Here is a 23,455-nt window from a genome sequence, read left to right as displayed (position 1 = left end):
AGCCAATACCAACAGGTTGGAGCATCAAAAATGGCACTCCTGGGCCTAGGCGGTAACAGGCTGACATTATTTAGGCTGGGGAGGACCAGTAACAATGGTCCTCACCCACCCTGGCAATGTCAGGCTGTTTCTGCTTGGTTGGTATCTGTCTGAGATTAAAAATACAGGGAACCCTATGCGTTTTTTTTAATCAATTTATTTATTTAAAAAAAATGCGTAGTGTTCCCCGTATTTTCATTCTGAGCTAAATATCAACCAAACAGCAACAGCCTGCCGTTACCAGGGTGGGCGAGGACCATTGTTACTGGCTCTCCCCAGCCTAAATAACGTCAGCATGTTTCCGTCTAGGCACAAGAGCACCTTTTCTTATGATCCGGGCCTGTTGGTATCGGCTCTTCCCGGCACACCTGTGGCGGTGGGTACCGGGGTAATATTTGGCGCTAGCTGTTTTTGGGGCAAGCGCTAATCCCCAGCTAAGTAATGGATTTCGTCTATAGGACAGCCTCCACTACTAAGCCTGAAAATGTAATTTAAAAAAACAACACGACACATTCGAAAAATAATTTTATTTAAAAAACGCTCCCCCACAGCCCTCGTTAGCCATTTTATTAAAAGAAAAAAAAATGTGTTCATTGCCGTAACCCACTGATTACCTCAATCCTCTGCATACACGGATTGTTGTAGTACCTGTACTAATAGACAGATTGCAGTGTGTGTCACTTCTGACACCCGTTGCGATCTGTCTATTAATGCAGGTACTACAGCTCCCAGTATGGAGCTGAGTGTGCTCCATGTTGGGAATAGTAGTACCTGCAGTTAAGGTCAGATCACAGCAGGTGTCACTCCAGGTATCCTTCTGTGATGTAGTAATCACAAAATACCCCTAAGGGCAAACCGGGATCTGATTGACTATGAAACACAATTACTCCAGAGCACTTGGCCTGGAGTACAGATATCCCTATATGGCAGGATGCCCTAAAACTTAACTTTTATTAATATGTATTTAAGAAGAACAAAACAAAATAATGGTGCTCAAGGTGAGTTTTAAAATTACATGCCCTTTATGCCTGATCACATCATATTACAGGTGGAACACCACTCACTAAAGTGCTATCAGTGGGAAACCAGACATAGTCCCACATTCATTGGCATATATGGCATGAGCTAAAAACGTATGATGGGGAGGCATCATACGTTTTTAGCTCATGCCATATATGCCAATGAATGTGGGACTATGTCTGGTTTCCCACTGATAGCACTTTAGTGAGTGGTGTTCCACCTGTAATATGATGTGATCAGGAATAAAGGGCATGTAATTTTAAAACTCACCTTGAGCACCATTATTTTGTTTTGTTCTTCTTAAATACATATTAATAAAAGTTAAGTTTTAGGGCATCCTGCCATATAGGGATATCTGTACTTCTGTGATGTAAAGATCTCTTCACATCACAGATTTGTATATGCCGCTGAGAGTTGTGATTGACCAACACCATCCGGCCAATCATAGCTCTCAGCGGCAAATATGAATCTGTGATGTGAAGAGAACTTTACATCAAAGAGTACAGTGCAGGGGAGCGTAGAAGTGCAGCCTGCCTCCCGCTTCTATAGATTATACAGGAGGATCGCAGTGGGTGTCAGAAGTGACACCTAGGGCGATCTCTCTATTAGTACAGGTACTATTACTCCCAGCATGGAACAGTATGTTCCATGCTTGGAGTAGTAGTACTACCTAAAAAAAATTAAAGAAGTAAAAAAAACACACACACACTTTATTAAACACATTATTAAAATACATTACTAATAAAAAGTTTCACAAAATTAATTATAAAAAAAATATTATTTTTACATTTAAAAGGCCCCTTTCAAAATTTTTATGATTGCCGGCTACATTTTTGCATCCCTGCCCGCCCACATAAATTGGTCCCTGTTTAAAAATGAATAAAAATTTTGTTCTAAAAAATATAAATTTAGTTAAATACTATTTTTTTCCGGCCCTACTGAATCTTTTTTTTTTTTTGGTATGCAACGAAATTTAACAAAAAAAGGGTATCTCCATCCCTTTTTTGAATCACCAAAGTCCAAAAAGGTATAAAATCTGCCTACAAAAAATGCCAAAATAGAAATCAACATGGCTTTTTTCTTGGCCTTTTTTTTCTACTCCCATAGACTCCTATGGGAGAAAAACGCCAAGATTTTCCTGAAAAAAGAGCCTAAACAAGATTTTGTTTTGCAAAAACTACCAGGGAGCATAAAAATAGCTGAAAAACACCAAAAGGATTAAAAAAAAAAAAAAAAACGTCAAACTGAAAAACGCCAAGTAGATATGGCATTTTGCAGTTCTCTACTGACTTGCAGCTAACATCTGGCCGCAGCGTTTTTTCACAGAAAAAAAACAGTGCTGCGGAATGTTTTTTTTTTTTGCGTTTTTGTGTGAAAAAAAAAACCCTAGTGGAATTCCAGCCAATGAGGTGTGAGCCCGATTCATGCTCTATCAGCCTCATACTCTATCATACCCCTAATGATGGAGGAAGGTTTGGGCAAAGTAACAAAATAAAACAAAATGGTGGCTGTCTGCTGTGCTTCGTGTACTACTTCTGTACAGTAGTTTCTGCATTCATGGTAGGTCCCTTTGTGACTCCTTGAATACCCATTATAGCAGCTGACCTTAAATACAATGTACACTGCTCAAAAAAATAAAGGGAACACTTAGACAACACAATGTAACTCCAAGTTAATCATACTTCTGTGAAATCACACTGTCCACTCAGGAAGCAATACTGATTGACAATTTCACATGCTGTTGTGCAAATGGAACCGACAAAAGGTGGAAATTATAGGCAATTAGCAAGACACCCCCAATAAAAGAGTGGTTCTGCAGTTGGTGACTAAAGACCACAGGCCAGTTTCTATGCTTCATGGCTGATGTTTTGGTCACTTTTGAATGCTGGCGGTGCTTTCTCTCTAGTGGTAGTATGAGACAGAGTCTACAACCCACACAATTTGCTCAGGTAGTGCAGCTCATCAAGGATGACACATCAATGCGAGCTGTGGCAAGAAGGTTTGCTGTGTCTGTCAGCGTCGTGTCCAGAGCATGGAGGCGCTACCAGGGCAGTACATCAGGAGACATGGAGAGAGGCCAGTACATCAGGAGACATGGAGGAGGCCGTAGAAGGGCAACAACCCAGCAGCAGGACCGCTACCTCTACCTTTGAGCAGGAGGAGCACTGATGGAGCCCTGCAAAATGACCTCCAGCAGGCCACAAATGTGCATGTGTCCACTCAAATGGTCAGAAACAGATTCCATAAGGGTGGTATGAGGACCCGACATCCACAGGTGGGAGTTGTTCTTACAGCCTAACACCGTGCAGGACTTTTGGCATTTGCCAGAGTACACCAATATTGGCAAATTGGCCACTGGCAAACTGTGCTCTTCACAGATGAAAGCAGGTTCACACTGAGCACATGTGACAGACTTGACAGAGTCTGGAGACGCTGTGGAGAACGTTCTGCTGCCTGCAAAATCCTCCAGCATGACCAGTTTGGCGGTATGTCAGTAATGGTGTGGGGTGGCATTTCTTTGGGGGGCTGCACAGCCCTCCATGTGCTTGCCAGAGGTAGCCTGACTGCCATTGGGTACCGAGATGAGATCCTCAGACCCCTTGTGAGACCATATGCTGGTGCAGTTGGCCCTGGGTTCCTCCTAATGCAAGACAATGCTAGACCTCATGTGTCAGCAGTTCCTGCAAGAAGAAGGTATTTATGCTATGGACTGGCCCGCCCATTCCCCAGACCTGAATCCGATTGAGCACACCTGGGACATCATGTTTAGCTCCATCCACCAACGCCACGTTGCACCACAGACAGTCCAGGAGTTGGCGGAAGCTTTAGTCCAGGTCTGGGAGTACATCCCTCAGGAGACCATCTGCCACCTCATCAGGAGCATGCCCAGGCATTGTAGGGAGGTCATACACACTACTGAGCCTCATTTTGACTTGTTTTAAGGACATTACATCAAAGTTAGATCAGCTTGTTGTGTGGTTTTCCACTTTGATTGTGAGTGTGCCTCCATATCCAGACCTCCATGGGTTGATAAATTTGATTTCCATTGATAATTTTTGTGTGACTTTGTTGTCAGCACATTCAAATATGTAAAGACGAAAGTATTTCATACGATTAGTTCATTCAAATCTAGGATGTGTTATCTTAGTGTTCCCTTTATTTTTTTCAGCAGTGTATTTGGTCCATTGTTCTATTGCATTAAAGGGCTTTTCTAGGACGCAGAAAAGGTAATACCTTTTGTACTCCTAGGCACTTCCACCCTCTGCACTACTCAGAAATATACCTTTCCAGACTAGAGACATCAGGAATCAGGATCATCGCATGCGGACGAAACCACAACCACACACGATGTCAAGTAGCTGCACAATGTCGCCGCAATATTGTACAGCTATTTGACATTGTGTGCAGACATGGTTTATCCCGCATGTAATGATCATGACTTTGTACTTACCCCTTCCTCCGAGAGTTGCAGAGGGTGGAAGTGAAGTGTTGGGGGAATCAGACCAGTTAAAACTGTTACGTTATGCGCTCCGGCCGCACACGCTGGCCGTGAGCGCATGGTCCCGTTACCTGCTGCTCGCGGGATGCGCCTGCATGTGAACCCCAGTCCGTCTCTCACCTGGTGCTTCTCCAGCCCCAGCCTCTGCCTCACTGCTCCAGCACGCATGTCCCCGTCTCCTAGGGCGTTCGCGTGCCGGAGCTTTAAGATTTAAGGGGCCAGTGCGCTCATTAGTGTGATTCACCTGTGGCTCATTTATATATTCCTCCACCCTCCTCACTTCCCTGCTGGATCTTTGTTGCCTTGAGCCTGAGAGAAAGCATTCCTGTTTCTGCCTTGCCGTGTATCTGATCCTTCGCTTTGTGATCTGACTTTGCTTCTTTGCCACCTGCCTATTGACCTCCTGCTACGTCCTGACTACGCAACCGTGCCACCTGCCCTGACCTTCTGCTATCCAGACCATGAGCTGCCTTATCCTTCCTGTGCCTCGCATCTCCTCAGCTGCCTGTGTGGTCAAGCCGAGCTATGGGTAGCGACCTGGGTGCCGCCTGCCACAGCAAGTCAATCCCGCTTTGCGGCGGGCTCTGGTGAAAACCAGCGGCACCTTAGACTCTGCTCCCTGGTACGGTCCGAGTCATCTGCTACACAGGTCCAGTGGATCCACATCCACCGGGGTTCCTGTCTTCTGAAATATGAGTGTTACAAAAACCTTTTCTGCTCCCTGGACATCCCTTTTAGGTGTCCCTGTCATTTAAAATGACTTGAGACATGGAGCTGAGAGCTTTTCTCACCAGCTTGCTGCCTTTTCCATCTCATTGCAGGAGATGGCCTTCATTGTAAATCAAGATGTGAAAAGCAGCGAGGCATGGAGTGGGCTCAGCTGCGTGCTTCTCCCAGCTTGCTTTAACAATCGGTGTGGGTCTGAACACCCAGACTCTGACTAATCGAAACTTGTGATATGTCTTGGTGACATCTCAATAGTTTTTCTTAAATGAAATGGACACTTTAAAGCGGCCATATTTTTTAATCTAATAATGTGTTATATTAAAGGCTATGGCAAAGCCTCCCTCAGTGCACACACACACACACAAAAAAGAAAAAAAAAAAAACAGCCGAAATTCCAAAATTTGAATTACAGCCATTTTTGGGAAGTACTCTGCAAATAGCCCTGACATAATGTCTTCTCTTCTTTGCCTTTAGGTTTCATGCGGCATATGTGTCACAAGGGATAAAAAACTAAAAACAGACGCTAAGTATTCTGACCCTGCACCAAATGTATGTTCACAAATACCTAATTTACAAAGTTTAGTTCAATTTCCTGCCTAAAATAAAGGCCATGTGCATGCTACTTCATCTGTAGTTTGTTTGTATTCTGTATTACGGATGTATGGCAATATGCGCGTGTGAAATAGGCCTATTTGTCTATCCAGCAACTATCATCCTGAACTTCAGGGGCAGAAGAAGGGAGCACATTCGAGAGAAAAAACCTGCCTTAGGCACCAGCAACCCCTGAACTTCACACAATAATAATAGATTATTTTTCTCAGTTTTTCTTGTTTTCACTTTCTAATCTTCATTTTTTTAAAGACATGACTTGCCACAACCTTTTTCTTGCTCTATACTCCATGTCGATCATACAGTGATTTCTGTATTCATAAATATTTGTTCCATCTTTCAGATCTATTTATGGGCATTTGTAACCCTGCAAGTTACAAATATGACAATACTTACGTGTCCGCAAAGTTTAGAGTTAGTTTACTCTTGGTCACCTCCTCATATCTTTTGCACAACAAACTAATAAGTTCTGTTTTGAACATTGATTCCAGAAGGGTGTCATGTTCTGTCTCATGTAAGATGAAGAAGTCATCCTGGTGTGTGCTGAAAAAAGAAATTCACATAAAAACTCGCTTTTAGTTTGTAGCTTTGGTATAAAGACTAAAGAGACTGAACACTATTTCATAATGTATCATATGCTGTGTAAAAAAAAAAAAACTTGAATTAAAAGGACAATGGTTATCTAGACAATTAATTGAATATACCGGTATGTTTAGTTTTACAGTTGTTAGATATTCAGCTTTTATTTTTGTATTTGAAATAATTTGTATAGGAAGTAAGTCCCTTGTTCTTTATCGATCTGCTTGAAAACCAGTGTGTTTTGATTTCAAGATAAATCTGTGCCAATGATTTTTAGGGAAACCAAATTACAATAGAGTGTCATCAGGGAGCAAGCTCTTGCTTTCTATTAAAGAGAGATCTTCATTTGCAAATTTTTTCCCAAAATTTCAGTTGAGCAAGTATGGCCTATACAGAGGCGGCTTTCCCATTAAGGAAGTTAGGTGGCCTCTCCCAAAACAGGGGTAGGAGCTTCCACTGGAGATAGAAGTAGGGAAATGTCTTCAATATATACTTCTGAGAAAAGGTTTAAACTTAGCAATATGGTATTCAACATGTCCCATACAAACATAGTCATTGAAATGTCTGAAGTAAGCTAAAAGTGGTTTAGAAGGTACACATAAGACAACATACAGTATGTGACACAAAACACCACAATGTATAATCCCCATAGTCACTAATCAATCACTCTGTAATCATGGTGCCAGGAGTCTCTCTATTTTAATATACAGTATAGCTCCAACTGAACTATTTGACACAAAGAAAAGGAGCAGTAGCACGTCCCTTGATAAAGTCAAGCCAGACAAAACGTACGTTGGGGCAGTTAGTGTCAGCACACCACATGGGTGAGTGTACAGTATTTATGATTATATGATGCTATAACTGTATGTGCATTTGTATCAATAGAGAGTCTTGTACTACTAGGTTAGGAACAGGACTGTTGTCCCAGACCCTCAGTGCACCTTATCGCTGTTACATTATCATTAGCTCTATAATGACTTTTTATCACTCCCATGCACTTTTTTTTAATATGCACTTTAATAATATAAACCTTGTGAGCTAAGGGTGTTTATCTACGCTGATCCTTGCATGTTTTTAGAATTTTCTATTTTCCTGTATTTTAGTATGATCTAAGATTCTACGCAGCGCACTTTTCGGTAAAAATTACACATTATCTGTTTTCGGTAGGGTCCATATGATTCAAATGATACCCAACTTATATAGGTTTTGTTTTGTTTTACTTCTGTTTACTTCTGTATATTACATGTGTACCTGTTTGATGCTAGAAAATACAGATACAGTGTGTGCAGTTGTGGTTCACCAACATTAAGGCATCGTGTTAGCCTAATATAATTGTGGTGGCAGAAATTTTGTTTGGATGTGTGGACTGGTTTTGGTGGTGTAACTCATGTTAAGCCTAATAAATAGGATAGCATAAAAGTGAGAATGAAAAGCTGATTAAGTGCTTACTGCCAAATCCAAGTGGTTAGTGAGTGTCAATTGTGACACTTACCTTAGAGAAATACTTTTAATAGAAGGAATTTCGAGCTTTTTCTTCAGCACCTCCTTTATTTGACCTTTCTCTGGTCCCTTCTTCACTTTCTCACGCCCAATCAAGTAGATGTATTTGGGACTCATGATTAAATCTCTTTTGATTGACTGGTATTAAAGAGAATATTATATATTTACTGGAGGTAAGATGTATCTATATAATACCTCTATATAATCACAGACAGGAGTAGAGTAAAAAGTGACACCATTAGATAGATAAGACAGGATCCTGACAATAACTGATACTCACAGCTCAGCCTCCCCATCCCTGTAGAATGGCCTCTGCACAGGTCACGGAGCATGCACAGAAATGTTCATGTCAATTATTCACTTTCAGACTATTGTTGCCTATGGGTTTGCTGTAAATCATATCTCTAAATTCTGTTTAAACAGCTCAAGCAAAATGGCTGCCCCAATAATAATGCACAAAAAATTTAATAAAAAATACAATCAGAAAATAGTAACAGATTAGAAAAAAAGAACATGTTTCACTATTTTAAGAAGACCTGTGGTTAGTATAAACGAAAATCAAGTTAATAATTTGTAGCCTTTGGTGTCCTTATTCCAACACTGTTTTTATTGTGTTGCTATACTGTTCTTGATATATAGGGATTTTACTATTTGGTTACCTAGCTACACTTCGTCCCTGAATAGTCCGATGGGTGAGGGCTTTTATATAGGGAGGTAAATGCTAGGCTCGGGACCTGATTCAAGTCCACTCAGCATCATATTCACATTCCCTGAGCCTAGCACTTACACCCTTTTATATACATACTGTGAGAAGGTGAAGGGCATTGTGGTTGATGGGCGATATGTGTCAGAGTCGATAATTATCCAGTGTCTGTACTGCGATGCAGACTGACACTGTGGCTGTAGTATGGCTGGAAGGCCAATCTGGGACTGCTCTTACTGCGAATGGTCAAGTGTTGGGTGGGCGCAATTCCCCACAATCCAGACCCCTTTTGTTGGCCTTAAAGGCCGGCTGCCTCACCAACTGAGGAGGATTTTGAATGTTGCAGCTCACACTGCCAGAGAGAGCTGAGTGTGGAGATGTTCCTTGAGAGCATGGAAGCTGGTGAGCAGAGTGCTTGGAGGCTTAGAAAAGACTTGCTTGATGCCACATGGCATGGACTCAGGTGTGAACAAACACCTAAGGAACGCAGGTTGACTTTTGTTACTTTTTCCTTTGTTCTACATTTAAGACTGTTGGCTGTTTGCCAAGTGTAAATAAAACACTGAACTTTGATTTGAAAAGTCCTGTTTCCGTGCCGCTATACTGCAACCACACCCGTCTGCAAGAGCAAGTCATCACAATACATAGAGTTAGTATGGTTCAAAAAAGACACATGGTTATCAAGTTCAACCAAGGAGGTGAAGGGAACGGGTTTGGGCAATTTAGGGAAGGGGTTACGTATACGTATTAATGCTTTTTTTGCTCTAAGAACGATCTAATTCTGTTTTGAAGCCTTCAACTGTTTTTGCTATGACCATCTCCCAGAGCAGACTGTTTCACAGAATCATAGTTCTTAAGGAAAAGAAGGATTTACGCCGCGGGAGACTGAACCTTTTTTCTTCAAATGGAGGGAGTACCCCCTTGTCTTTTAAGAGGGTTTTGCCTGGAACAGTTTTTCCCCATATTTTTTGTATGGACCATTTTTATATGTTGATCATATCCCACCCTTAAAGGGGTATTCCACTGGCCAGCATTCAGAACATTTAGTTCCGAACACTGTGTGCGTGCTGCGGGGGTTGGTCATGCCCCCTCGTGATGTCAGGCCACGCCCCCTTAATGCAAGTGTGTGGGAGGGGGTACGGAGGCCACCATGCCCCTCCCATAGACTTGCACTTAGGGGGCATGGCCTGACCTCATGAGTGAACTAAATATTCCGAACGCTGGCCAGTGGAGTATCCCTTTTAATGTCTCTTCTCCAGACTAAACATGTAAAAATGTAATTCTTTTAATCATTTTTCATAGATGAGATGTTTCATGCCCCTTACTAGTTTTGTTGTGTGTCTATGTACCCTTTTCTGCTTCAAAACATCCCTTTAATGAATGTGTGCCCACAACTGAACAGTATATTCCAGGTGAGGCTGTACCAATGCTTTTTAAAGTGGTAGTATTATGTCCCTGCCTTGCAATTTGACGTCTCTTTTAATAGATGCCCTTTCTAAATAAAGTTCCTGCTTTGAAATCAGGACACTAAGGCATGGTCCAAAATCTACATTTCAATTTTAAACAGTATCTTTTACACATCTTCTTTGCAAACTTGCCAATCATCCATTTGTCAATGATGTTCATACCTTAAACCGTCTGTCATATTTGTTAATGGAGTCAGCAAAGTCTACCCTTTCCCGCTTAGCCATGAACTGTCGAAGTTCTGGTTTATCTTCCATACCCAGATAGTCACCAACAAAGTTGCGGTTAATGCTATTTCTGCGTCGTTCTTTAAATCCGTACAAAATGTTGGAGGCTAGAGTAATAAGTTAAATAGGAAAGGGTTATTTTTAGCATCTAGTTTATATATATATATATATATATATATATATATATATATATATATATATATATAGCTTATAATTAGTCATAATTTACTAGTAAGGTCCTAGCAGTCGGAACCCCCGCTGGATATATATTGTAAAATTTCCCTGGTGTATACACCAAATATAAGATGGAAACACTATGGGGGAGATTTATCAAAACCTGTGCAGAGGAAAAATTGACCAACTGCCCATAGCAACCAATCAGATCGCTTCTTTCATTTTTCTGAGGCCTTTTTAAAAGTTAAAGAAACGATCTGATTGGTTTCTATGGGCAGCTGGTCAACAGGCAATAAAGTAAAGACATCAGTCTACATTGTTACATCAGTCACCTTCTTCTCGCATCTGTTCATATTTCCTTTTGGCAATGTATTTTCTCCAAGCTTTCTGGATAGTTCTGGCAAAGGAATCGAACTTTCTCTCCCTCATTTCCTCCAATAAGAACAGCTAAAGAGATGAGAAGAGTGAATTGATTGATTGATAGAAGAATCAGGGAAACACTATATAAAACCAAGTCTCTCTGAAATTAATGAAGTAATTGAAATGCTTATTTTGTTAAACAATTTAACCAGCTGTATTTTAGTTTTATCTGTTACTAGAAAAGCAGGGTGTTAACTTCTATGATCACTGTTACTTTTCAGACTCATGAACAGTAAACCTGCCTACACAAACACCATGTCTTCTTACTACTATAAGATAAATAAAAATAATATCATAATACGCTGCTCAAAAAAATAAAGGGAATACTAAGATAACACATCCCACATCTGAATGAATGAACTAATCATATAAAATACTTTAGTCTTTACATAGTTGAATGTGCTGACAACAAAATCACACAAAAATTATCAATAGAATGGATATGGAGTCACACTCAAAATTAAAGTGGAAAACCACACTACTGGCTGATCTAACTTTGATGTAATGTCCTTGAGTCAAAATGAGGCTCAGTAGTGTGTGTGGCCTCCACATGCCCGTATGACCTTCCCACAACGTCTGGGCATTCTCCTGATCAGGTGGCAGATGGTCTCCTGAGGGTTGTCCTCCCAGACCTGGACTAAAGCATCCACCAACTCCTGGACAGTCTCTGGTACAACGTAGCGTTGGTGGAAGGAGCGAGATATGATGTCCCAGATGTGTTCAATTGGATTCAGGTCTGGAGATGGGGCGATCCAGTCTATAGCATCAATGCCTTCCTCTTGCAGGAACTGCTGACAAACTCCAGCCACATGAGGTCTAGCATTGTCTTGCATTAGGAGGAACCCAGGGCCAACCGCACCAGCATATGGTCTAACAAGGGGTCTGAGGATCTCATCTCGGTACCTAATGGCAGTCAGGCTACCTCTGGCAAGCACATGGAGGGCTGTGCGGCCCCCAAAGAAGTTCCACCCCACACAACTATTGACCCACCGCCAAACCGGTCATGCTGGAGGATGTTGAAGGCAGTAGAACGTTCTCCATGGCGTCTCCAGACTCAGTCATGTCTGCCAGTGGTAAATTTGCCAATCTTGGTTTTCTCTAGCAAATGCTAAACGCCCTGCACGGTGTTGGGCTGTAAGCACAACCCCCCCCCTGTGGACGTTGAGCCCTCTTACCACCCTCATGGAGTCTGTTTCTCACCGTTTGAGTGTACACATGCACATTTGTGGCCTGCTGGGGGGGGGGGGGGGTCATTTTGCAGGGCTCTGGCAGTGCTCCTCCTGCTCCTCCTTGCACAAAGGTGGAGGTAGCGGTCCTGCTGCTGGTTTGTTTCCCTCCTACAGCCTCCTCCAAGTCTCCTGATGTACTGGCCTGTCTCCTGGTAGCGCCTCCATGCTCTGGACACTATGCTGACAGGCCTTCTTGCTTGCCTTCTTGAAGCCTTCAAGCCTTCTTACCTGAGCCACTTGTGCCACTTGTGTGGGTTGTAGACTTTGTCTCATGCTACCACTAGAGTGAAAGCACCGCCAGTATTCAAAAGTGACCAAAACATCAGGCAGGAAGCATAGGAGCTGAGAAGTGGTTTGTGGTCACCACCTGAAGATCCACTCCTTTATTGGGGGTGTCTTGCTAATTGCCTATAATTTCCACCTGTTGTCTCTTCCATTTGCACAACAGCATGTGAAATTGATTGTCAATCAGTGTTGCTTCCTGAGTGGACAGTGTGATTGACTTGGAGTTACATTGTGTTGTTTAAGTGTTCCCTTTATTTTTTTGAGCAGTGTATGAAAGTTGTATGACATTTTTTCTTTTCATTAGGAAAAATTGATGGACACCTGACAGACCCATTATAAGGGTGACCCTACATGTAGAAGTCACTATGATACCTTTAATAACAACGATTAATGGTTACAAATAATAAAAGAAATTTTGACGAATTACAAGGTTTCAACATAACATGTATCATGTTATGCCTCTGGCAGAGGCATGGTGTAAAAGATAACAATAATGAGGACTGCGGGAGTTAATTTAATTGGATTATCCATTCTAATGGATCCTCAGTATAGACCACTTATACCTGCATTCCAGTACTTTGTGGAAATTGCAGTACCATGCACTGCCATTACAAAAAATGGGAGCGCTGGTAAACACTGAAGTGGCTGTGGTGCTCGCATGGTGCTGAAGTTTAACAGCTGATTGATGGGATGCATGAGTTGGACCCTTGTCAATCAAACAGTAATGGCCTATCCTGAGTATAGGCCATTAACTTAATAAGGTAGGTTAACCCTTCAATTGAGGTAGCAAGTACAGTAGTTATTAGTAGCCCATGAACAATTACCACAACACAGCTACAACATGTACAGGCACCCTAAATGAGTGGGTATAAGAAAGCATGATGATGATGAGCTATGATGGATCATTTGGTTAGGAATATTTCAACATTATACCACTTTTTTTTATCCTTTTGTGTTACCTGAGCTACTTAAAGGGGTTGTCCAGGAATAAAAAAACAGACATTTTTTCTTTCAAAGATCACTCCCTGTCTGCCTCCACTTCGGGTGTGGTATTACAACTTGGCTCCATTCACTTCAATGGAACTGAGCTGCAGAACCACACCCAAACTAGAGACAGACAGGGAGCGGTCTTTGAAATAAACTATCTCTGTTGTTTGATTCCTGGATAACCCCTTTAAGGATAGGTCATCAATATTAAATCGGCACGGGGCCGACTACTGGGACCCCACTGACCAGCTGTTTGATGCATGACAGTCTTTTCTGTATTTACTGCTGTTTCTCCTACCATTACTTTATGTGTAGCAGTGGGGGATATTGCAGCATTACCCCATTCACTTAAATAGTATGTCAATGCAAGAAGAAAAGCAGTAGAGACTGGAGAGGCAGCAGCATATGCATGAATCCCACAGTCCCTTTAAGCAGCTGATATACGATGAGATGATACGCCATTTATTTAGTTTTTCTATTATTGTAATATTTTTAAAAATGCGAACTTTTTAAACAAAATTGGTATGCATACTGTTGTCCTTTTCTGACTCCTATAGCTTTTTTATTTTTCAGAATACAGGGATGTAAGAAGGCTCATTTTTAGTTTTTATCTGTACCATTTGTGTTTTGATGGGACTTTTTGAGCGCTTTTTATAAAAAAAATTTATGATGTGATAAAAAATCTTTATTTTTCATGGTTGGTATTCTTTTATTATATTTTAATAGTTTGGATATTCACGCATGTAGTGATACCAAATATGTAGATCATTGAAGTGAATTAGATATTGTAACGGGTCATGGCAGGTGGTGGATCCTCTGGGCTGGTGTGGATGATGATGTGAGCCATGCCAGGGAGCAGAGTCTAAGGTGCCACTGGTTTTCACCAGATCCCGCCGTAAAGTGGGATGGTCTTGCTGCGGCAGGCAGCACCCAGGTCGCTACCCCTGGCACACCTCGTCCACACAGGTAGCTGAGAGGTGGCATGGCAAAGAAGGAGACTGGCAGGACATGGCAAGATGGCAGTAGGTCAGGGCAGGTAACACATGTGCAGGGTAGGTAAGGTAGCAAGGAACAGGTACACAGTAACAGAGACACAGGACTTTCACAATGGCAAAAGACAACCAAAGATTCAGCAGGGAACCAAGGGAGGAGCTGATATTTAAGGACAGGGTACAGGTGTAGACACTTGACTAAATGAGCACTGGCCCAGAGCTCCGGCGCGTGCGCCCTTGGAAACGGGGGCACGTGCGCCAGGGCTGCGAGGACACGGAGAGGCAGAAGATGAGCAAAGAGCACTCACGGCTGGCGTGTCTGGCCAGAGCGCAGGCTTTACAGCTATAAATTCATGCAGAATTTGCATGCAGAATTCAGTGCAGAAATTCTGCCGTGTAAACCCGGCCTTAGACTCCGCTCCTAAGTTTTTCCCAAAGCCAAACCGGTAAGTGGCACAGCGGGTCCACACCCTTTGGGATGTTACATCCAGGCCAGCTGATAAAGGTGTGTGGCACTCTCCAAGTACCAAATCACTCTAGGCCTATAGGTGGGTCCCCCTCTAGGATTCTTTCTTAATATCAAGTGGTCAAATAAAAACATTTTTTAATGGGACATTGTACTCGAACTGGTAAAATGGCTAAGTAATTCTCCCAACAGTCAACATTTCAGTTTTTTTAAGAATAGTTTGAACTGAGGGGGAAGTCAATTGATTCCAAGTGTTGTTGTAGGTTTTCACACAAGCTGCTGCAATCATATAAAGTAACTTCCTTCTGCCAACAGATCATTATGTGTCATCCACATCTACATATCCAAATATATCGGAAGTTGGGTTCAAGGGAATGCAGAAAACCAAGTGGGCAGTAGTGAAAGCAATAACCCTATCCTAAAATGTATTGACAATTGGACAAATCTATAAGCAATGTTATATATCAGCCCCTGCATCCATACATATAAAGCATTTGTGTCAGGATTCGGCAGGCTGGAGGTGGATCCTCTGTGCCAGAGAGGGATTGGCGTGGACCGTGTCAGTGGACCGGTTCTAAGTTGCTACTGGTTTTCACCAGAGCCCGCCGCAAAGGGGGATGGTCTTGCAGCGGCGGTAGCAACCAGGTCGTACCCACCGGCAACGGCTCACCCTCTCTGACTGCTAAGATAGGCGTGGTACAAGGGATTAGACAAGAGCAGAGTCGGACGTAGCAGAGGGTCAGGGCAGGCAGCAAGGATCGTAGTCAGGGGCAACGGCAAGAGGTCTGGAACACTGGCTAGGGATACACAAGGAACGCTTTCACTGGCACAATGGCAACAAGATCCGGCAAGGAAGTGCAGGGGAAGTGAGGTAATATAGGCAAGTGCACAGGTGAACATACTAATTAAAAGCCATGCGCCAATCAGTGGCGCACCGGCCCTTTAAATCGCAAAGAACCGTCTGTGCTGTCCCGGCGCGCGCGGCCCCGCTCCCTGGGGCGCGCGCGCGCCGGGACAGCACAGACGGGGAGCGGGTCTGGTAAGTGTGTCGGGATGCGCATCGCGAGCGGGCGCGTCCCGCATCGCGAATCGCATCCCAGCTAGGGACATTATCGCAGCGCACCCGGTCAGCGGGTCTGACCGGGGCGCTGCGAGTAGGAGAACGCTGTGAGCGCTCCGGGGAGGAGCGGGGACCCGGAGCGCTCGGCGTAACAATTTGTATTTTTGTACAGCCCCCCATCTTAGACCCCTAACAGGAGATATGTATGTCCTATGATATATTTTTAAGTCATTTCCAGCCTTCTGTCATAGCCTTAAGGAATGTCAAGGTAGTCAACTATGGAATATACTGGAGTCCATTTAGTTAGCTCTGAGGTAGAGTGGGCATAGTCAAGAGGAGTATCTAAAAATTTGGTAATATAACTATGGGCTTGTAGATAGGAGAAAACGGGGAATTTTACATGAGGATATTTTTGTGCAAGCTCTAAGAGTGGGAGGAAGGTATTAGTATCTGTGGAAAGGAAGTTACATATATTGCTTAGGCCTGCAGTACGCCAATACAGGAAGTCTCTGTGAGGTAGGCCATATTGAAAATCTAAATTATCAGTCAGAGTTAGGTATGGTGAATAATTTAGGTGTAGGTGTTCAAGTTGCCTCATTTTTGCCAAGCAGGCCACAGGACCATTAGCAGGGGATTGTGGCAAAATGTTCCTGAATGAAGTGCAGAGGTCTGTGTAAAAAGCTGGGCAACAAGTCATGAGATAAAAAATGTTGATTGTGAGCAATATCAGTGATATTGTCAGTATAGTATATTCAGTCTATGACTATGTTCAATAGAGTCACTATATTATATGCTCGAATTATAGTAAAACTGAGTCCATTTAATTTAGCTTTTTTTCAGAATGTGGTATTTTCGATGAGCCTTTCTTTCAAATAAAAGACCAATAGAGAAAACTGATTTTCTGTAATCTTTGGGGCACAAATAAGGTGGAAGAGAGTGTAACAACTAAAGAAGACAGGGAAATCCTACCATCTACATGTATTATGTCGCCTAAGAGTATTCCTATTTCCAGAAGGTCAAGCATATAGGGAGAAAGGGTGGACAAGGACCTGCATCAAGTACCGTAGTAGGGGCTGTTAGTGGTATAGGAGGGGGTTGAGTGAGAGGTTAAAAAGAAGAGAGGATAGGGGACAGCCCTGTAACGTTCCTGCAAAGATGTCGAAAGGAGTGTTAAGGCCAATTTCAATCAATTTGGAGTAGGTGACAGTTTGAACATAAGAAAAAAAGTCAGAAAAAAAAGGGCTGTCATGCCAATAATAAACAGTAGAGTAGAGAAAGGACCAAGGGACCTTACCAAAGGCTTTCTCTGCCTCTAGACTCAGCTATTCTCAACCATTAAAAAGATATGGCCATTTTAATGTTACAAACAGTCTGCCTGTAACGTATGAACCTCTGTTGAGCAAGATGAGTACTACAGTGAGTGTAACATAAATATACAAGAGATTCCCTGCAGCCGGGGAGGCAACACTATCATCTGAAGATTTATCACAGGATGGTCACAGGGTAGTTATAAAGTCTAAAGGCAGGTTTTCCTACTAACCCTTGAGTGTTTAGCTCGGAGAAGAAAGTATTTGATTGGTTTAGTGCTTAGACATTCAATAAATGTCATCAATGTGGACAAATAAGAGTAGATATCTTCTCCCTTCATCCACAAGCTTTCCCTTCATGTAAATGGGAGCCCCTTCTAAATAGAATTACCACTCCTCCGTATAAAGAGGAGTTATTGGCCATTTAACATGACTCTATCCAGGGGACTCTCAGAGAAGAGATGGATTTCTTTTCCCAATGCGTTTCTTGGAGAAACACAACATCTAGTTTTTAATGGGCACTGCCATTTGCAAAAACATTTTATATATATTTTTTGATAATAACATGATATGTATATTTGTATATACATTTGTTAAAAAATGTGCATATTTTTAATGAAAAAATGCTGTCTTGTCCCTACATGTATTGCCTATGTGTCTCGGCTGGGACAAAATACAGAAAGTGTGGGCATGACAAACAAGCCTCTGTCAAGGCCTATGAACGACATTTATCAACGGGTTTAGTCACGTTTTCTTTACTATAATTGTCGCAAAATTGTCGCAACTGGGACTACGTGTGTTTTCGTGCGACAATTTGCATGAAGAACAAGAAAAGCAAGAAAATTCAAACTTGCTTACGTAGTAAATTTTTCAAAATGGATTTGCTTTAGTCGGGTATTTATCAACTGCGACAGTCGCAACAAGGTTAAAAATTGACTAAATTTACTCCAGCTCAAACATGGAGCAGAAAAAGCTACTACCAAAGTAAAAAAGGAAAAATTGCTTACGTGAAAGAAAATTATCAACAGGCTGAAACCAGTTGACAAATAAGTCACACATAAGCAAAAAAAAAAGTAAGGAAAAAATTACAAAAAAAAGAATACATAAGCAAACATTGATAAATGTCCCTCTATATCTATAACAAGGGAGCATCGCCTACGTTTAGAGTAAAAAAGGTTTCTACACCAGCACCGATGGGGGTTCTTTACTGTAAGAGCAGTGGAACTCTCTGCCTGAGGAGGTGATCATGGTTAACACGGTAAAATAATTTAAAAGGGGTCTGGATACATTTTTGAAGAATAATAACATTACAGGTTATGGATTATAGATCTATAGGGACAGAACGTTGATTCAGGGATTTATTCTGACTGCCATATTTGGAGTTGGGAAGGAATTTTTACCTCGAGTATGAGGGTTTTTTTGCCTTCCTCTGGATCGACTCAGTAGGGACTCATTAGGGTTATAGGTTGAACTTGATGGACTCTGGTCCTTTTTCAACCTTATGAACTATGTTACTATGTTACAAGCTCTTGGCTTGTCAGTCAGCCTGTTCTTTGAGCCAGAGGCATGTCACAGAGCCTCAGTGCACAGCACAGTGCCCTGCTTGTCCCACCCACATTTCCTTATTTTGTCCCAGTCGAGACACAAAAAAAATATACATTTTTTAATGTGTATATTTTAATCAGTATATAGTACAAATATACATATAGGCCCTCATTTACTAACATGATTCCGACTCTTTTTTTTCAGGTTTTGCGCCTAAATTCTGTAGCACGGAATGTGTGACAGAATGTGCGCCAGAAAAAACAAAAATAGTAAAAGACATAGCAGAGATCTTCAGAGTCTATTTAAAGAAATTGTAGTGGTCCCTGGGGTTACCCGGACACAGTAGTAGACACAGGGAATGTTTCCAGAGCCTTTCTGAGAGATTTAAGGCACAACATCACCCTCGGCCATTTTTCGTAGACAGCGGCAAGCACAATGATTTTATACAGAACGTTGTGAGTACTTAGGAAGTAAATGAACTACCCATGTGGGCTATGTACAAAGAGGTTGCGCAGTTGGATATATGCTAATTATTAGGGCACCCATGTGTTCTTTTAGTCAAGGGAGTCAAGTCTCACTTCCTCCATACTCCGCAATGGACAGGTACCTTTTCAGTGCACTCGTTGGTCACCCTGGTAGCTGTCAGCTAGTGACCGGCCAAAGTAGGAAGGAGCTGTGGACTCCTCCATAGGTGTTAGTGGTGTGGCGGTGCTCAGCTTCTGGGTCTCAAATATGCTGAAGGGGGTTCCCCAGATGAAGAGTTTGGGAATAAACAGTCACTGGGCGTTATTAAATATATATTTGTATTAGCCTCTTGTCTGTGAAGGTAGACTAAAATGTGACCATGCTGTATGCCTTGCCCACCGTAAGTCCAGTTGATGAAGAGTGAAATTTAATACCCAAAAAAGTATATAGCTTTCTAGTTAGATACAGAAGCATAAGCATTATAGCTAGATACACACCTTATTTATGCTGTACTACCTGCACAGTAGAATATATTGGCCCTCATTTACTATTCCAAACCCGACTTCTTTTGTCGGGTTTTTTTGGCGCATCTTTGTCTGCGACATGTCGCAGACATCGTGCGCCAGTCTGCAACACGATGCGACATTTTTTCCCAACGGACCAGATGTGGATTCTCCCAAACCTCAAAAAGGGGCGTAACCCGACATTTCTGAGCTTTCCCACGTATTTCTAAAGGTTTCCAACCCGAATTTGTTGAATTGTTGTGGATTTTTTCCCGACAACTCAGAGGAGTTGGAAACCAAAACCAACAAAACCCACGTGCGACAAACAGGATGCGACACAATAATAAATACCAGGGGAAAAAAGCAGTCGGGTAAGAAAGCAAGATAGACTTACAACCCGATTTTCTAAGTAAATGAGGGCCATTAAGTATAAGTGTTTTATCAATAAAATCTCCACTATGTTTTTGCACAACCAGCCAAATTTTAGAGAAGCATACCGATTCTGGATTCTTAACAAACACTTTGGATTTCCCCATTTGGTACTGATCGGCATCCATATTCACTGATCTTAGGAGATGCTGTACTCCTTGTCGCTCATCTCCCCTCCACTTGGGCCATGTTTCTGGTGTCAGGATGGCATACCTAATAGCAAAATAAAGAGATCAGTAACCTCTAGAAGGTTTTCCCAGTACATGCCTATGTATCTGAGCGCTTGATTGTTTCTAGTATTTTCTACCTTTGTAAAAATTTATTAAAGACTCTTCGGTAAGCAAAGCCAGCACGGCGTACACGGATGTTTTCTTTCAGACCCAAATATTCCACTTGATGTTTGACTCTGGAACACACATAGCATTATTATTATACTGAAATGCATGTTACTCATTTACTCCTCAGAATGAACTATTTTCTGACCTGCTCTCTTCCCAATCTTTAGGCTTTTTAGTCTCATTTGGTTTTATACATCGGATATAATGAGGTGTACATTTCATCAGAGTGTTGACAAGGTCATTGGCTTGTTTCTGGAAAGAAAAGAAATTGTTTAATTATTAATTATATTGTACTAGCAAAAGGAAAGGCATATCCACATGTAGCATAATGTGAAGTCAGAATCTTATTACAAAATATCACAAACAACGAGCTGAGAAGAATCTAGTTGTTGTCAGATTCTGAGCACTAACTAACATATATGGGAGATGGGCTGAAATACACCTTCAATAGCTGTTGGCCAAATGTTTGGTTGACAGCTATTTCATTGGCTGATGTCTCATGTGGGGAGAAAGGCCATAAGCCACCTCTAATGGTGGCTAATGTCCAGGGACAACAAAAAGAATGGTCGTTGACATAATCTGTCTATGGGTAGTCAGGATGTCCCCATACAAATAAGGTAGCTGGCTGGTCCTGCCAGAATTGGCAAGGTTGTACAATTTTTCTCTAAATTCTTGGTTTAAAAAAGTGCTTTGTGTTTAAAAACTGTGCACTGTGTCAAATCTTTTTTTACTTTAAACAGATGGATGAAAGATCTTTGAAAGGATAGATGTTGTGACAAACTACCTATTGCCCTTGATCTCGTGGATTGGAACTTTTTGAGACATCACCTGCAGTAACACATTGAACGCAATGAACTGTATGTTAGATTTGAGACTTTTAAATGATTTTAGACATTCTTGTCAGAATAGGATGTCTGACCATGGGGGTCTGGCCGCTGGGACCGTGGCTGCACTCTCCGTCATGCGATCTCCGTGGCTGCACTCCAGTCATGCGGTGCACAAAGTGAATTCCACTCTGTGCTGGGTGACCACAGCCGTCACGCCCCCTCCATTAGTGTCTATGTGCGGCGGCGTGACGCCTATGTACTAGCCTTCATCTTCACACCCCCTCCCATAGACATGAATGGAGAGGGCATGGCGTGATGTCACGAACACGGAAGCTCCAGAACGTTGTGGTGCCAGCCCAAAGACTGTGTGTGTGTGGGGGGGGGGGGGGGCTGAATTCCCCGTGATCGGACTGAGTACCCGTGGCTACGGGCTGAGTACCCCTTTAAAGGCAATGTATCACCCTTTTTTGTTTCTATTTTCTGATTGTAATTTTTTATTTGATTTGTAATTCATTGTTATGGGGGCTGCCATCTTCCCTGACCTGTTTTTAACATCATTCAGATATATGCTTTAAGGCAGGACCCATGGATGTAGGCAACAAGAGACAGGACCTGTCCTATTCACATGAACTAAAACATTACTAGGCATTATCTTTGACTGTTTTAGAGGTAATTCTACAGATGGGGGGCTGATCTGTGAATAACAGTTTTGTGTACATGTTGTAAAATCTTCAGTGCCGGATTTTACAAAGCAGTCAATAGTTCATAAGAATTGAATTGTAAAACCTGCAGTTGCGGATGTTACAACTTCAAATCAGAAACTGTAGATTTTACAACTTAGTGATCCGTAGTGGATCATGTGTGTCCTCTTGTCTATCTACTTATGTCTTCTTTAATTTTAAATGTGTCTGTCATGATAAGAAGGGCACTGCTAGGAATTAATCTGTAAGGAAAAAGAAGTCTCAGATTAGTTTTAGTTCTAGTGGCCAGAATGGAAAATTCTTAAAAATACGGTTAAGATAAAAAATGTATTTCAACAGTATATAATTTTCTGACAATACATTCCCTTTAAGGGTAGGGTCACACATAACAGATCTGCAGAGTATCTTTCGCTGCGGATCTGCCGATGACCCTACCCTATAGTGTGCCTCCAGCTGTTTTCTCCCCTGTGTCCTGCTCGTAGCAGCAATCTGCCACTACAAGCAGCCACATAGAGACCTGTGGGTCGCCATGTGCATGCGCAGTGTATTCACATACATAGCAGAGCAGCTGTGATGGCTGAGTACACTGCGCATGCACGGCGATTCACAGGACACAGGGAGGATTTGACTGTTGCAGACAATCATACATCAGGCCTGTGTGGCATGAGACTACTGTAGAAAGGTAAACAAAGACCAGTAGGGACCGCTTGCCAGAATCACAGTGGATATCTCAGTTGTACATTCAGAAGCTTCTTTTACAGATGCTGTAAAGTTAGTGTAGTTCATAATATAGAGTCTGTACCTGTAGCTGATGATTGGTCTTGCAATTCTTATTTAATCTTTGCCCTGATGTTCATTTTTAGCAGCATACAAAATGAGTGTTGTCTTAGCTTTTCCCAGGTTGCAGTGCGGCCCGAGTCACTACATCACTAGTCAGACGCTGAAAGGAAGACTGTCTGACTTTCAATGGGTGGAGCGACTGCTCGGTAGGAGTGAGTTCATTCCCTAAAGGACTGCAGGGAATTGTAGTTTACAGCACAGCACGCAAGGCAGCTCAGGTGTGCTGCAATGAGTGGGGTCGCTGATGTGTGGTAGGGAGAAAAGTGACACTTACAATCAAGGGACCTTGGGAATTGTAATTGGAGGGAGGGAACTCCAACAGGAAATAACCATTTTCACAAGAAGAAAGCAACAGCATTATGGTGGACCCATACACAGCCATTTAGCTCCAAGACAAGCATGGATCCTTCCTAAGCATGTCCATTACTTTCTGGCAGGTAAGTACTAAAATTACCTTTGGTGGATAACCCCTGCTTCTGATCCTGAAAAAACCCTATAAATTGTAAAGGACCTACTCCATA

General features: G+C 42.2%; 1 protein-coding gene across 5 annotated transcripts in view; it reads right to left on the bottom strand.

Moving 5' to 3' along the window:
• Positions 1-23,455, bottom strand: part of LOC130367773 (unconventional myosin-If-like) — a 180,814-nt gene that overhangs the window by 13,776 nt on the left and 143,583 nt on the right. For all 5 annotated transcript variants that reach the window (XM_056570537.1, XM_056570554.1, XM_056570565.1 and 2 more), the window contains 7 exons: positions 20,712-20,818; positions 20,536-20,634; positions 20,297-20,441; positions 10,873-10,987; positions 10,304-10,473; positions 7,965-8,110; positions 6,290-6,436 (listed from right to left, as the gene is read on the bottom strand). In XM_056570537.1, the coding sequence (XP_056426512.1) occupies positions 6,290-6,436; positions 7,965-8,110; positions 10,304-10,473; positions 10,873-10,987; positions 20,297-20,441; positions 20,536-20,634; positions 20,712-20,818 (929 nt within the window). The remainder of the gene's footprint in view (positions 1-6,289; positions 6,437-7,964; positions 8,111-10,303; positions 10,474-10,872; positions 10,988-20,296; positions 20,442-20,535; positions 20,635-20,711; positions 20,819-23,455) is intronic.

Source organism: Hyla sarda, chromosome 1 (genome assembly GCF_029499605.1).
Source record: "Hyla sarda isolate aHylSar1 chromosome 1, aHylSar1.hap1, whole genome shotgun sequence".
NCBI classification, from domain to species: Eukaryota; Metazoa; Chordata; class Amphibia; order Anura; family Hylidae; genus Hyla; species Hyla sarda.
Note: the sequence above shows the minus strand (reverse complement) of the source record. Positions and strands in the feature narration are given on the sequence as shown.